The sequence below is a fragment of the Vipera berus genome, assembly GCF_964194415.1.
Source record: "Vipera berus genome assembly, chromosome: 1".
Taxonomy (NCBI): Eukaryota; Metazoa; Chordata; class Lepidosauria; order Squamata; family Viperidae; genus Vipera; species Vipera berus.
This window is the reverse complement of record NC_138202.1, coordinates 85,663,023-85,678,518: the sequence shown is the minus strand read 5'-3', so window position 1 is coordinate 85,678,518 and position 15,496 is coordinate 85,663,023. Positions and strand designations below refer to the sequence as shown.

The 15,496-nt window shown below is 44.1% G+C and overlaps 1 protein-coding gene across 6 annotated transcripts in view; it reads left to right on the top strand.

The window, feature by feature from the left end:
• The first annotated feature begins 486 nt into the window (after positions 1 to 486).
• CAPRIN1 (cell cycle associated protein 1) overlaps positions 487 to 15,496 on the top strand; it is a 42,448-nt gene continuing 27,438 nt past the window's right edge. For 5 of the 6 annotated variants that reach the window (XR_014024469.1, XR_014024470.1, XR_014024471.1 and 2 more), the window contains exons 1-2: positions 487 to 703; positions 1,161 to 1,361. Coding sequence is in view for 3 of the 6 variants with exons in the window: in XM_081312631.1 (XP_081168757.1) it covers positions 1,167 to 1,361 (195 nt within the window). In the remaining 3 variants the exon portion in view is untranslated. Of the gene's footprint in view, positions 704 to 772; positions 912 to 1,160; positions 1,362 to 15,496 lie in introns of those variants that run through there. The other variant, XM_081312630.1, reaches the window with a different exon arrangement.

Below are 15,496 nucleotides of genomic sequence, written 5' to 3'. Positions count from 1 at the left end.
CCCTGACCTCGAACTCAGCCTCGTTCCTGCTCCTCCACCGCCAGGAGTCACCAAGTAACCATTAGGAAAGCAGGATCTGCTTAACGAACTTTAGATACTTGATATGAAGATTTCTCAAGTCCAGGGGCATAATGAAACTTCCGAGCTCTCCCACCTATTATCAAGGCCAGCCAGCCAACCACCCTTCTCACCACAACCGAGTCACCGGCTGGCTTCCCAGCCAAAAGAGCAATTTCGGCTTGGCTCAGAACAGTCCCACCTCCCGGAATCTCGGACGCCGCCTTAAGCCACTCCTTCTTAACCACGGCGCTGAAGGTGTAGGTGGCCTCGGCGCCTGAAAAATCGGCGCCCTAAAACTGAGGCTCTTACGAAGGCACGCTCAGAAAGCTTTGCACGAGGTTAGCTTGATGAAGCGCCCCCTGCGATTCCGGCATTCGTTAACGCCAGCTCTATCAAATGAGGACCCCCCTCCACCGCTCGCGCCCTGCCGGTCCCGCCCTCGCGCGCGCGCGCCCTCGCGGCCTTCTCTTGGTCTTTTCCTTTCCCTCCCGTAACTCGGTGCAGAGGGAGCGGTACAAGGGACCGGATTCGCGCGGACAGAGGCCCCCCCCGTTCCCCTGCCTAGAGTTCACCGAGTCTTTTCCTGGTGCCTTCCCATCTTCCATTTCTTCACACTCGCACGCGGGCGCGCGCATCTCTCACGGTGAGGCGGGGAGGGAAAGAAGTAAAAGAAGAGCGGTTCTGGGAAGACCGTTGATCGCGGTGGCGGCGGCGGCGGGGGGGGGAAATTGAAGCGTGGGATGTCCGCGCGTTGTCAATCACGTGGGTGCCGAGCACGCGCCCGTGCTGTTGGCGGTCGGACCTTTAAAGATCAATCGGGTTGCCTAGGATCGTTGGGCGCGCGCTGACAGGTGCGGTCTGGATCGGAACTGGGCGCGCGCGGGCGGGGAGAGAGAATGCAGGCGGGGTGGGGGTGGGGTGGGACGTGAGAAAAAGGAGGTATTGGAAGACTGAAAGGCGTTCCGGTGGGACGCGTTTTCCGTCTCTCCCTCCCCCCCCCCGCAGTCTGTCCCCTCTGCCGTCCCGTCGGCTCGTCTGCGCGGCTTCCTTTTTCTCGCTTCCTCCCTCCGAATCCCGTAACGCGTTTTTTCTCTCTTCAGTAAGCGATGCCCTCGGCCACCAGCAGCGCGATGGCGAGCAGCGGCAGTAAAGCGGGCAACGAGGCGACGGTAGCGGCGGCTTCTTCTTCTTCTCAGGCAGCGGTTTCTGGTGGCGGCAGTACGAGTTCGGTGCAGACGGAGGCCATGAAGCAGATTTTGGGTGTCATCGATAAGAAGCTGCGCAATTTGGAGAAGAAAAAGGTACGGAAGGCAGGGTATCTCTCGCCCCCTCCCTCCCTCCCTCCCTCCCTCTTTCTCGGGAGTTGCGAGGGTGGGAATTCAGGCTGATTGGGGCGAAGTGGCGGCAGCTGAGGTGATTCTTAGAACACTTTCCCTTTCCTTGCGCTTCCCCGCCTGCTCTTTTGTTTCTAGGCGGAGGGGCGGAGAGGCGGCTTTTCGTCAGGTTTCGTTTTCCCCTTGTCCCTTTGGCCTCCAGGGCTGCCTTTTCTTCCCGTCGCCTTCCCTTCCCGATTCCACCCGGAGGCTACCCGGAGACTTGAGCTCTCGCCCTTATTGCTTCGTGCCCTTCCCTCTCTCTCTCTCTCTCTCTCTCTTCTTGCACATGGAGCCGGCCCGGACCCAACATGGCGGCGGCGAGAGGCAGCGAGGCTTCCCGGGGAGGGAGCCTCATTGTGTGAAGGAAAAAAAAAAAGGCTGCTGCACAAAGGCCCGGCTGTTTGTTTGCCCGCCTGCCCGCCCGACTCGCGCAGCCCTCGCTGTCCGTGTGGGTGCACGCGCGCCCCCCCCGTTCCTTCTCCCCCATTTTACTTGGTCCTTCCTCCCGTGTGGAGAAGCGGACGTGGGGTGAAAACATGGTCTCTCTTCTCTCGGCCCAAGGGAGATTTGCGGGGAGGTGGTGGTGGTGAAGAAACGCTCCTGTAAAAGGAAGTGTTGAAACTTTCGGCACGTTTATTAAACGCTTCTTTTTAAAAAAAAAAAGTTATCGCCGAACAGTGGTGGGCCACATCTGGACTTAGCGAAAAGAAGAACCGTGATATCTTAAAAGAGCAGCGATATATGTTATCTTAGGTTTAGCGGTGTGACGTGCCCTGCGTTCTTTGTCAACACTAAGGCCCTACGTTTCCACCAATACTAGAGGATGAGATTTGCTCTTAAATGTCAGTATTTATTGGAGCAAACTTTTTATAAATAACCCATGCTCTATGAATCTTTGCTTTAAATTTGACATATTGACTACTCTTACAAGAACTGGTAACAGTGAAAAGGTGTTCTCACTGTATATCCCAACTTGCCGCGATCCTGATGTAATAATGTACTAACTACACCGATTATCCCCCCAATCTCTACGGACATTACTCTGAAGGGGATGGGGGCAAGGTCAGTATACCTAAAGAGAAGGAAATACCTGTCTTGATTCTCTTCCTTTATTCCAAAGAATAAAGATCCCATGGAGCAGGGAATGAAGTGGTATTGACACAATGGTGAGAGGAGGGGAAGGAACAAAATTCAACTTCCACAGTTTCTGCTGGTTGAAATACTTTGAATGGGAGCTGTTTGCTAAATGCTTCTACCTCTATATAGAAAAACAACAGTCTGTGCAAATGTGCATTAAACTGTTAGTGATCACAATCAAAAGAACAGTGTACAATTAGTTTAACTATCTTGCCAGCTGTTTCTGAATGATACGGAAATGTGAAAAGATAGCTGGAAGAGAAGCAGCAGGGTGCTTCTTAGCTTGCTGTATTATGGGGAGTGTAATGAATCAACTTCTTTAAACATTCAACTCATTGAAAAAACATACATCTTTTATGTTTATGTATTAAATACTTGTTTGAGCAAGGCTTGCTTTCATCTAAAGTGCATGGGAACACATTATTAAATAACCCTTAGATTTTTATATTGAACGTTGCCTGTAAGTCCAGTAAATGTGAAAATGTTTAATTCACTGATGTAATTCACTAATTTTTTGAATTAGCGAATAAGATATTCATATGTTAGGAAGTTATTTAGACTCAGTTTATGCAGGTCCTCAATTTTCTAAAACTCACTTTTCTAATCTTTGTATCAATTCTGCCATTTTCCAAGATCATAACTTTGGTGCTGTTTTTTCCTACTTTTGCAATAAGATTAAAGTTTAGTACACTATGGAAGACTGCTGCTGTACTTTAAACGTCTTAATAAATTTATCATGGCCTTGAATTCATTTCAATAAAATTGCTTTGAAGCACAAATGTGGCCCATGTTAGTAACTCATTGAAGCAGGTGGATCTTCCTTGGATCACACAGCTACTAATGTTGCTTTTATGTTGAGGTATCCTTTTCAGAATCAAGCCCAAAGTGTTATAAAATTCTAATGCTTCTCTACTTGATTTAAGAAATTTAGTTTGTGATTTAGCATTTGTAAAGGAAATTTTGTTGCAATATGTAAAACATACTATAACTGCTAGGGTATTAAAATTTTAGATTGCAATATTCTGGTTGATACCATAGTTAAGCAGTTTGTAAAAATACTGCTGATTTTGAAATTAAGGTATCTATTTTCCCCCGGGGCTTAATACTGAAAGATTTTTAAGCATTCCAGCAAACATCGCAATTACGAAAGCACAGGTTTGAATGTAATGTTAAATTATACTAAGACAAACATAGCATCTAATCTGTGCGGTGATCCAGATTTTGCTTCTATTTTTGATTAATCACAATTTACTGGGTCATTTGAACCAAGGCAGATTTCAAAATCACAATTGTAATAAAAATAAGCCAAATTCAAATAATATTTTATATCTCATGTATGTTCTTATAACAGTAGTAGTGAAGCAGAAATTTGCAGTCCACAAATGGTTTTTTTGTTTGAGGAATGGAGTCTACCAAGAGCATGGCAAGTTATAAAAAGTTTGTTCTTACAATGCTAAGTATAATTGTGTAGGCTATCTGGTGTCCTTCAGATTATATCTTTGAACATAACACGTGGGTCTAATGTTAGTAATCCAGAACATGTTGAATAGCCTTCTCTAGGGCTTCAAAAAGGCTGGAATGTCATCTAGGTGGGGGATTTTGCAAATTATATTACCAGGTTAATGAAGGCTTAACTAAAGTGTGTCAGATTGCCTGTATTTAGCTTAAACTGTGGCTCATTTACATTTGGGCAGAACCAAAGGGATCTGACATTGCTATATGTAGTAGTCATAATATTAGAATTTTTAATCTCCACAGTAATCCATTTTCAAGAATATCCTGTCTCAGCATACAGTATGATGTAATGATAAAATATGAGTCCTGAAATGATACCAAAAATATTTTTAAAAAAGTTTTAAATGGTAAGACCACATGACTGCACTCATAATGTCATTAAATAGATTGTGCATTAACTTTGATCTGGAAATGCCAGTGATGAAACTGAACAAAAGATAGATTTGTTCTATCAGTTTCTGTTCAATAACTTCCTCAAATTAAACTTGCCAGCAGTAGAGCAGAATTTATCTGTAGAGGTCTGTTAAAAAACTCTAGGAATACATTTCTGCGTGTATGTTGAGATCTCTGGATAGGGTATCCCCAGTATAACCTTGCATAGATTAAAAAAATGAATCTATTTAACCCCAAAGTAAAATGTCCTTATAAAAATCTAGTTGTTGAGATTTTAGTTCTGAGCTTCTGGTTTTTACAAAGCAATGCATCCAGTACTCAGTGGCCCACAAAGTTCTCCTGCGTGGGTAAATTCTTATCCCTGGTTGAGATTTGGTATATGTAAACCTTCCTTCCACTGGGTAAGAAGTACTATTTTAAAGAAACAGAAAATAGTAAAGTTATAATCTTAAGTATTTTCTGGAAAATGAGATGATAAATACAAAACTTGGATAAAATAATTTTGCACATAATTTCCTTGTGCAGTCAAATCAATACCTATAAAATTAATATTGCATTATAGTTATACTTGTCTTAAAGCCACAGTTAATGTTTTTATTGGAGATGTTTCTTCAAGTATATACATTGTAGCCAGTTTACTTGGATAACTCTTCAGTATTCCTAGGGTTGTGTTAGGTAAATGCAAATTATCATGCAGAAATTAGTTAGATTCTTTATATGTGATATAATATGGAAAGCCCTGGAAAATTATCTCCCTAAATTTATGGGTCTTTCATTATTAAAAATAGTGTGCTTCGTAACATAATTTTGTAGAATGAATCATGTCTCAATCAAAAGACATTTCTGCATATCTTAAGAGTTGTTGAGGCGTGTGCGGCTGGTCAGCATTGTCTGAAATGTACAAATCATTCTTTCCAGTAATAGTTCAAATTTTCCCAATAATAACGTGTATGGTTGCCCAGTAGGTCACAGAGAACACAAGGAGACCATAAACAATCTGAAGGCCATTCTTGTCATTTCAGCATAAATAAGGAAAATTTTGAACAAGAATAGCATGCATGGAAAGATACCAAAAATAAAACCTTTGTGTTCAGGAAAGCTCTTTGCTGTCCATCTCAGATTCACCAAGGACCGCCCGGATGATTCAGTAGACTACTGGATAAAGGTTGATCTTTCTGGTAGTTAAAAAGAAATAATTTATTCCACTGAAAGAAACTAATTCCATTATGAAACGTGACATGGAATATCATGACTGGACAAATTGCAGTCATTAAGGCAATAATGGATTCTGGATTATACCAAATTCTACAGAAAAAAATCTTAGTCTCTGTCTATGAGCTAAAGCTTAAACAACATGCATAATGCAACTTAAAAAAGCCCTAATCACACAAGTAAATCTACAACATAAGTGCTGGAGTAAAACAAGCATTTTGGGATGCTTAAGTCAAAGCCATGGCCCAGGTGAAATATGCCATGATCTGAAGTGAGCAATTTATATGAAAAACAGTCCTAACATAGCAGGAGGTTTAAGCCATTTTGTACAGGGGACATGGGCCAAAATATCTACAGGAAACATGAAGTGATAACTGCTAAAGGAGGGTCCTCAATTATTAAATCTAAAGTTTCATATACTGTACTTCACATTGTTAATATTTGCTCAGTAGGTTTAGTGAAGACAGGTCACAGTGCGTTGCTTGGGTGGTGTTTGTTAAACCCTAATCTGTGTTTTGATAGAACTTGGATGAAGTTCAAATCACACTATAGGCTACAGTTCTGTAATATAGAGTAGGGAGAAGAGGAAGAAATGTTTGTTTCTCAGTAGTAGTGCTAACTAGAGATCTAGATGGCATTCTCACCCCTAAACTTCAGAAAAGCTATCAAAATCTTGTTCAGAAGGATATTTGGAGATTGATATGCAGTCTTTGGGTTCTTAAAACTATTAATTTTAATAGCAGTGTTAGCTTTGCAGTTAATTTTTTTCTGTCTTTTTCATACTGTATTTTATGAATTTGTATTTTGTTTTCTGATTTTAATTATATACCATCATGTGTCCTTATGATATGAAAGTATAAAGTAGAATAAATTAATAAAACACCTCTTTTCAGTTGCAGTCATCCATTGCAATCTATTAAACATGGGTTGGGAAATATATTTATTCTAATAAGTCTTAAGGAACAATTATTTCAAGAGTGGTACAAAAGTTTCCACATTTGAAATGTTTGAGTACTCAAAATACTCTCATATGGGTTGTTTTCAATTTAAAACAACCTGTTCTGATGTGTCGGGAAACAATGTCATTCAAACTTTACTGGTGCTCTGATTTTTAATTATACAAAACAACATGGGAACATTGTCAGTTTAGATCCGGGGTGTTAATCTGCCGGCCCGCAGGCCGGACACTTCCCGAGGAAACCATGCCCACCCCATTGCCTGCAATGGGGAAAAGTTCCAATACGTTGCATGATGTCACGTGACGTCGCGAGTTTGACATGTCTGGTTTAGATTGTTTCACACACTTCTAGTAATAGTCTTAAAATACATGAATAAAAAATTCCAAGCATCTTAGAATTTTTCATCTAGATGTTAGTATTTGATATTTTTATTGGGAAATTCCTACATTTTGGGGATGGGTGGGTACATAATTTGAAGGCTTTTAACTTTTTGAAATTAAATTCTGTGAAAAATTAATTGCTGTTACATTTATCTAAATGCATACAATTATATAAATTAATAAACATAGAAATGAGGGAAAATAAGTTTTGGAGTAATTATGGATGACAGAATATTCATATATTTTATCCAATAGTTGACCTTGGGCCAGTCAGTCTCTCTCAACTCAATTCACTTTACAGGGTTGTTGTGGAGAAAATAGGAGGAAGAAGGTGTATTGGAAATAGGAGGAAGAAGGTGTATTGGATATATTTAACTAAGATGGCGGACGTGTTGAGCTGAGCTCCGTGAGCTCCGTGAGTTTGGTGTGGTTTGGTGGTCTTGGGGGCGCCCTTGGAGTGCATAATGCTTCCATGTTAGGGCTGGATGATCAGACTGCCTTGTCATCCCTGTTTTTTGGGGTGTCGGTGCCCTCCATATCGGCGAGAGGCAGCTGGAGGTCTGGCCGGGAGATCGTGGCCGTTTTGAAACGCCGCGTCTTGAAACGCCCGATCAGCTGATTTTCGGGCGGAAAGAGCCGCGGCTTGAACCTGCTTGCATCTGTCTGAATTAGACCGAAACGGCCTGAATTTGACCAGAACTGTCTTGTAATGACTGGAGGAACTGCGGAGGAGGTCTTGCCGGGAGATTGTGGCCGTTTTGAAATGCCGCGGCTTGAAACGCCCGATCAGCTGATTTTCGGGGCAGAAAGAGCCGCGGCTTGAATTGCTTGTATTTGTTTGAACTTAACCAGAAACGGCTTGTAATGGCTGGAGGAACCGGATGAACTGTAGCTTAAGTGAATGTTGCCGGAGGAGTCATGGCTTGAAACGCCCGTGTTTTGGGGCAGATAGAACCACGGCTCCGAATGGCTAGATTAACCGGAGAAACCGCGGCATGGGTGAATGCTGCTGGAGGAGCTGGGATATTTCTATCGACTCCTCGCTTGCTCCTATCTGCTACCTGCTGCTATCTACCCCCCACTGGTTAAAGCAGGCACTGGAGATCACCGAGGAGAAGATCAGGACGGTGTTGGTCTCCTATGTTGATTAAGATCTGCTGCCTTAAGAGATCTGAGGCAGCTTTCAATCATGGCCTGGAGTTACGGCTTCCAAGTTGGGCTGGGCTTGCCTATCACCCATATGGAGTTGGACTCTTGCATGCTGTTTCTCCTGTCCCCCATAGACTCAGGAGGACCCGGGGTGAAGAGTCGCTGTGAGAGGGCGGCTCAGTTTCTTTTCATCTACAACCTCTCCGGATGTGAGAGATCCGTGAGGGTATGTTCTTTCTCCCTGGATGGGGTTTCCATCTGCCTCCCAGATCAGCCTCGAGGTTGGGGTGAGAGATCGACTGCTGACTGTTTCTGGGGTACCCAGCACAAGTGAGAGTTGTGCTGGACTGGCGGTTTTAGACTCATATACTCCTCCTGATATGACATCATCTTTCAACATCTGACTGCCACTTCCCGAACTCACATGGCCAGTCATGGCACGCTTACATTATTCTGGCACGGACTTATACGCCCTCAGGGGTACTCCCCCCTCCTGGGTGCATCCCACCTTCTTTTTTACCTTTCCTCTTGATGACGGGCCCAATTGTTGGGACCCTGAGAGATGGTCAGGTATGGATTGGGGTCTCCGGTTTATTGTTAGGAAGAGACCCCTGATCTGTTTTTTAGCAAAAAATTTTACGGGGTTAAGGGGGAGGGCCAGGTCTGGGATTGATCGCGTAGGGGAGGAGCGGGGGTCGGTTGCCTCCGGAGCTCTGGAGTGGGTCGTGGGACTACCTATTCCCACGACGTTAGGGAATGGCAGCAGGTGTACGAACAGAGGGCCGTATCGACATCCGGGAGGGCATCTCCGCTATTTACAAGCGGTGAGGCGCTCCGACCCTCTGCTTTCGCCCTGAGGTTCCGGGAGCGAGGATGTGCAGCCACCTGAGCTCCGGCTGGTGTACTTGAACGCCAGGTCCGTTGTTAATAAGGCTCCTCTCGTCCGGGATCTGGTTGAGGGTGAGCATGCGGACCTGGCTTGCATCACGGAGACTTGGTTGGGCCCAGAGGGTGGTATCCCTCTGGTTGGTCTTTGCCCACCAGGTTTCCGGGTGCTACACCAGCCTCGGGCTCAGGGTAGGGGCGGGGGAGTGGCGGTAGTTATGAGGGAGACCTTGTGTCCGCGGGAGGCCACCGTTCTCCAGATAGTCGGGTGTGAGTCTCTCCTCCTGAGATGTGGTCCTAGGGCACAGTTGGGCTTGCTGCTGGTGTACCTTTCGCCTAGTCGCGCAGCAGCAGCCCTGCCTGAGCTTCTCGATATCCTCTCGGGGTTGGTGATTGAGTTCCCCAAACTTATGGTTTTGGGTGACTTCAATCTACCATCCCTTGGAGGATCATCTGAGTTAGCTCGGGAGTTCATGGCTTCCATGACGGCCATGGACCTGATGCAAATAATTCATGGACCGACTCATGTGGGAGGCCACACCCTTGACTTGGTTTTTCTATCTGGACGGTGGTTAGATGATCTTGGTGGGGGCTCCCCAATTGTTATGCCTCTGTCATGGACCGATCATCATTTCCTGCGGCTGGTCTTCTGTTTTGCCACTCCCCGTCGTGGGTGTGCGGATCCAACTAGATGGTTCCGCCCCAGGCGCTTAATGGACCCTGAGAAGTTCCAGGCAGCGCTGGGGTCCCCACCTGCCTCCTTTGCTCACAACTCGGTGGATGCCTTAGTGGAAGCCTGGGAAAGGGCAGCCACGGAGGCACTTGACCGAGTTGTACCCTTGCGGCCCCTGACCTGGTGCAGATCCCAGCGGGCTCCATGGTTTTCCGCGGAGCTCTGGGAGATGAAGCGTCGGAGACGGGGCCTAGAGAGCTGTTGGAGATCCAGCCGATCTGAATCCGACCGATTGCGACTAAGAACTTGTATTAGGTCTTATCTCACAGCGATAAGGGCGGCGAGGTCTAATCACTTCACTACCCTTATCGCGTCCGCAGATAACCGCGTCCGCAGATAACCTCAGGAGGTGAGGGAAGAACCCTTGCAGGGTCATGCCGAGGAGTTTAGTCAACATCTGTCGGACAAAATTGCTCGGATTCGGACCAGTTTGGAATCCGACTGGGCAGAGTCTGACGATCAGGACACGGGTGGTCTTGTCGATGTTATCTGGGAGGAGTTTGATCCTGTGACTCCGGAGGAAGTGGACAGGATTATGGGGAGGTTGAGCTCTACCACATGTTTATTGGACCCGTGCCCTTCCTGGCTGGTTTATGCGGCTCGGGAGGGGACACGAGGCTGGCTCCAGGGGGTTATATCTGCATCTTTGAGTGAGGGTAGTTTCCCCGCCGTCTTGAAGGAGGCGGTGGTGAGACCTCAAGAAGCCTGCCTTGGACCCAGCTGTGTTAAATAACTTTCGTCCGGTCTCCAACCTTCGCTTTCTTGCGGTGGTGGTGGCGCATCAGCTCCCTCTGGTTCTGGATGAAGCGGATTATCTAGACCCGTACCAATCGGGTTTCAGACCCGGGTACAGCACAGAGACGGCATTGGTCGCTCTGGTGAATGATCTCTGGAGGCCCCGGGACAGGGGATATTCCTCTGTCCCCAGCGGGTTTCGATACCATCGACCATGGTATCCTGCTGCGGCGTCTCAGGGGATTGGGAGTGGGAGGCACGGTTCTTCAGTGGTTCTCCTCCTATCTCCTGGGACGTTCGCAGTCGGTGTTGGCAGGGGGGCAGAGGTCGACCTCGAGGCCTCTTGCTTGTGGAGTTCCTCAGGGGTCGGTCCTCTCGCCTCTCCTGTTCAACATCTACATGAAACCACTGGGTGAGATCATTCGTGGTTTTGGAGTTGGGTATCATCAGTATGCTGATGATACCCAGCTTTTTATTTCGACCCCAAACCACCCCAGTGATGCCCTCGACGTGATGTCCCGTTGCCTGGAAGCGGTTCGGGTCTGGATGGGGAGGAACAGGCTTCAACTCAACCCTGACAAGACTGAGTGGCTGTGCGTACCGGCATCTCGGGATATTCAGAACATTCCACCTCTTGCTATGTGGGGTGAACTATTACCCCCTGTAGATAGGGCTCGCAACTTGGGAGTCCTCCTAGATTCACAGCTTTGTTTGGAAGACCACATAATAGCTGTGACTAGGGGGGCCTTCGCCCAGGTTCGCCTGGTGCGCCAGTTGCGGCCCTATCTAGACCGGGATGCCCTGCGTACGGTCACTCATGTGCTCGTGACCTCTCGTTTAGACTACTGCAATGCTCTCTACATGGGGCTGCCCTTGAGGACCACTCGGAGGCTCCAGCTGGTGCAGAATGCAGCCGCGAGAGTTGTGTTGGGAGTCTCCCGATACTCCCATGTTACACCTCTGCTCCGTGAGCTGCATTGGCTCCCAGTTGTCTTCCGGGTGAGATTCAAGGTTCTGGTAATGGTTTTCAAAGCCCTACATGGCATGGGTCCGGAGTACCTTAGGGATCACCTGCTGCCGGCGTCAACTTCCCTCCGCCCTGTGCGTTCCCACAGAGAGGGCCTCCTCAGGGTGCCACCGGTCAGAGAATGTCGTCTGGTGGCCCCCAGGGGGAGGTCCTTCTCTGTGGGCGCCCCGGATTTATAGAATCATTTGCCGGTTGAGCTCCGGATGGCGCCCGGCCTTCACTCCTTCCGACGCGATCTGACGACTTATTTGTTCGAACAAGCCGGCCTGGCCTGATGGGGGATGGGTTTAGGTTTTATTGCTATTTTAAATGTATTTTAATCTACTGTTGTAACTTGGGCATCTTGTTTAATTCTTTTTTAGTTTTTGTATTCCTGTACTTTTATATGTTTGCCCTGTTCACCGCCCTGAGTCCTTCGGGAGAAGGGCGGTATACAAATAAAATTATGATGATGATGATGATGATGATGATGATGATGTTTGAGTTATTTGCATAAATATTAAAGGCAGGATAAAAAATAACTAAAAGTTTGTTGCAGCTTTAAAATATTCTACCATTATAAAATTATTTAAGTAGCAATTAACAATAAAATACAGAATAATATAAAGGTAGTCCTTGATTTATAACCGTAATGGAGCCTGCCCCTGATTGACATAGGTTTTGATGGTCATAAAACAGGTTGGTTGTGTGACTGATCCAATTTTATGATATTCTTTCAGTAGTTGTCAAGCAAATATCTGCTCATTAATATTTGCTCATACTTGCTATGTGTGCAATTCTGCTGTAAATTGGAAGTAATTGATGGTTTTTAGCAAAATTTGTCATAAAATGTGATCATGTGAACATAGGACATTAAAAGCGGTAGTAAATATGGACCAGTTGCCTACCTCCTGAAGTTTGATTGTGTGACAAGCGGGTAGGGCAACTGTCAAAACTTCATAAGTAGCTCTCACATAAGTCCATCGTAAATTTGAATACTTGCTAACCCACGATCTGTAGCTTAAGAACTGGCAATTGTGTTGAATGCTGGAATGCATGTAGACTAGTTAAGCAGATGTGTTGCTATCTGTTACTTCAGTTTTATGATGCGAGAGCAACAGTTTGATTTAAAGAATGGAAGGAGAAAATATATTGGTGCTGTACAGTGAAACATTTGCCACAATCTAGTGCTATAATGTATCTGATTACAGTATTGCTTAGGTCAACAAATAAGAAAAAGTAATCTACAGTGTGCTAATTCTAAGCCTATGAAAAATTCTTGAGAATACACTTGTGCAGAAAGGATGAAAATCCCCTTAAGGTTAGCAAAATTTTCTTTTTTTCCTTTTTACTTTTTTATTAAGTTTGTCAAAGGATACAATACAAAAAATGGGGTTCGGGGGGAAAAAAGGTTAAAGAAAAAACAAAATCAGGACTACAAAAAGAAAAAGTAAAAAGGGGGAAAAGAGTAACTTTCAGTTTTCTTCCATACAGATACAGATATAAAATAGATTAACCTCTTACTCTAAAATCAACAATAATACACAGTAAACAGTTGTAATTATCAAGTCCCAAAATTAAAAATTCATTTCTTTTAGGCTCTAGCAAGAAGTCCAACAGTAGTTTCAAAGTTGGACAAGGCCTATTATTTAATCACAGTATATCCTGGAGTTAACCATTCGTTTAGTGGCTGTTCGAAGTTACAATGGCACTAAAAAAAAGTGGTTTATGACTTTTTCACCCTTACAACCATTGCAGCATTCCAGTATTTATATCAGACATGTCAAACTCGCGACGTCATGTGACATCATGCAATGTATCGGAGCCTTTTCGCCATTGCTGGCATTGGGGTGGGCGCGGCTTCCGAATGACGCGTCTGGCCTGTGGGCCGGCAGTTTGACACCCCTGATTTATATGATCAAAATTTTGATACAACTGGCATGTATTTATAATGGTTGCAGTGTCTCAGGGTGGTGTGATCAACTTTTGTGATCTCTGACAAGCAAAGTCAATGGGGAAGCCAGATTCACTTAGCAGCAGTGTTACTAACTTAGCTGCAATGATTCACCTAACAACCGTGGCAAGAAAGATCATAAAATGGAGCTAAACTCATTTGACTGCCTTGCTTAGCAATTGAAAGTTTGATCTCGGGACTACCTGTAGTCAGTTTTTCTTTTTTTTGCTAATTGTTTAGCTTCTCAATACATTTTTCCGTTGTAGAAATTTGTAAATCCTTTCCTCACTGTGCATACAGAAGTCTTGCTGCTGTTTTTCATAAAGTTTTGGGTTTTTTCAACCTGTTTATCTATCAAACCAAAATGGAAAACCTTTGGCTTTAGTTATCAGGTATTATGTCACAGGTACATCATTTTATAAATGTTCTGTTTCAAATTATAATTCAATGTAATTCAAATTATTGTTCAAGGTACATTTCAGTCCTTTACTCCACATATTCTTCCATTGATCACAATTATATACATATTTTTGCTCACTTGATCATACAGTCTTTGACATACTCATCTTCAGTTCTCATTTTCAGTGAAAACGTATACATCTTAGCAATAATATGTTCATTATTAGTACACAAATTCATCTCAAAGTCAGTTTATTCATTTGTAAAATCAGAACTCTCATCCAGTTTAAATCTTTCTGTCACCTGAACATAAGCAAACCATTGACAAATATGGCCTTTAGTTTGCAATCATCCTGTTTTTAAGTTTAGGTTCTCCTTTGAAAAAAGTCAATAAATCAGCATAGGTCAACCAAGATTATGTAGAATTTCCTTTGACATGTACAGTGTTCGAAACCTCTTACAAAAAGCAGTTAAACTTATATAGCATCTGCATCTAGGATTATATTTTACTTGCAGGTCAAAAATATGTTAATATCATAATGTATTACAACCTGAAAAATCCTTCTGTAAGATGCCAGTATATCTGAAATCTAGCTAATGTCCATATAGTAAGGATTTGACAGAATAAGAATAGCTGATACCTCTGTAACATGGAAAATTCTACACAAAGAATACTTATTTCTTGGAGTTTGGCTTTAGTTGAAAAGATTGAGGAAGATGAATCTGAAAATTGGGCAGAAAAATCTTTGAAGAAATATGAATGAGACAGCAGCCCGCATCTATTCATTCATTTATTCATCTTATATCTCACATGGTGATTCTAGATGGCTCATATTAATCTTTCCTCCTACCAAATCATAATAAAAGAACAACTACAAGGTGTCAGACCAGCCTGCTGTCAACCTCCTGGCTCATCCCCCATTGTCAGTCTTCCAATATAGACCAAACTTGGAAACAAAAGATGCAAATTAATACTACTTTTATTACCAGTTTATGGCAACAGAATGTTGCAAGTCTAAATGCATTTCTTCCCTTCCCTTATTTTCTTTATTTTCATAGAACTAGGGAGGGACATGTCTGATACACTTTTGCAAATGACTGCTCCGACTATTATCTTAATCATGGCTCTTCCTTCTTTTTTCAAGGTTATTTTTCTTCCCTTTGGGCGAAGAGTCATATCTTTGCAACCACCCAGACCTTCCAATCTTTTATTTATTTATCACATTTAGGAACTGCCCATCTGCCTTACAGAAGGATTTTGAGCATTGTACAAGTAAAATGTTAAAAACAAAATACAAAATGTAAAGAATCCACTAAAAAATAATTAAAAGGCAGGGGAAGGGCTGTTGTGCTCCTCTTGTGAGTCCCAAATGAGGTGACAGAGCCACGTCTTCAGATATTTTCAAAAGGAAAAGAGAGCGAGGGCCTGCCTTTTCTCTAGGGGGAGAATGTTCCAAAGGGTGGGGGCAACAACAGAGAAGGCTTTCTTCCTGGACACTGCCAGGTGGAATGCTTTAATTGAACGGGTCCACAACATGCCTTCCCTACTTGACTGGGTGAGAGGAGCTAATGTGAAAGGTTAAAGGATCCCAAATTTCAATTG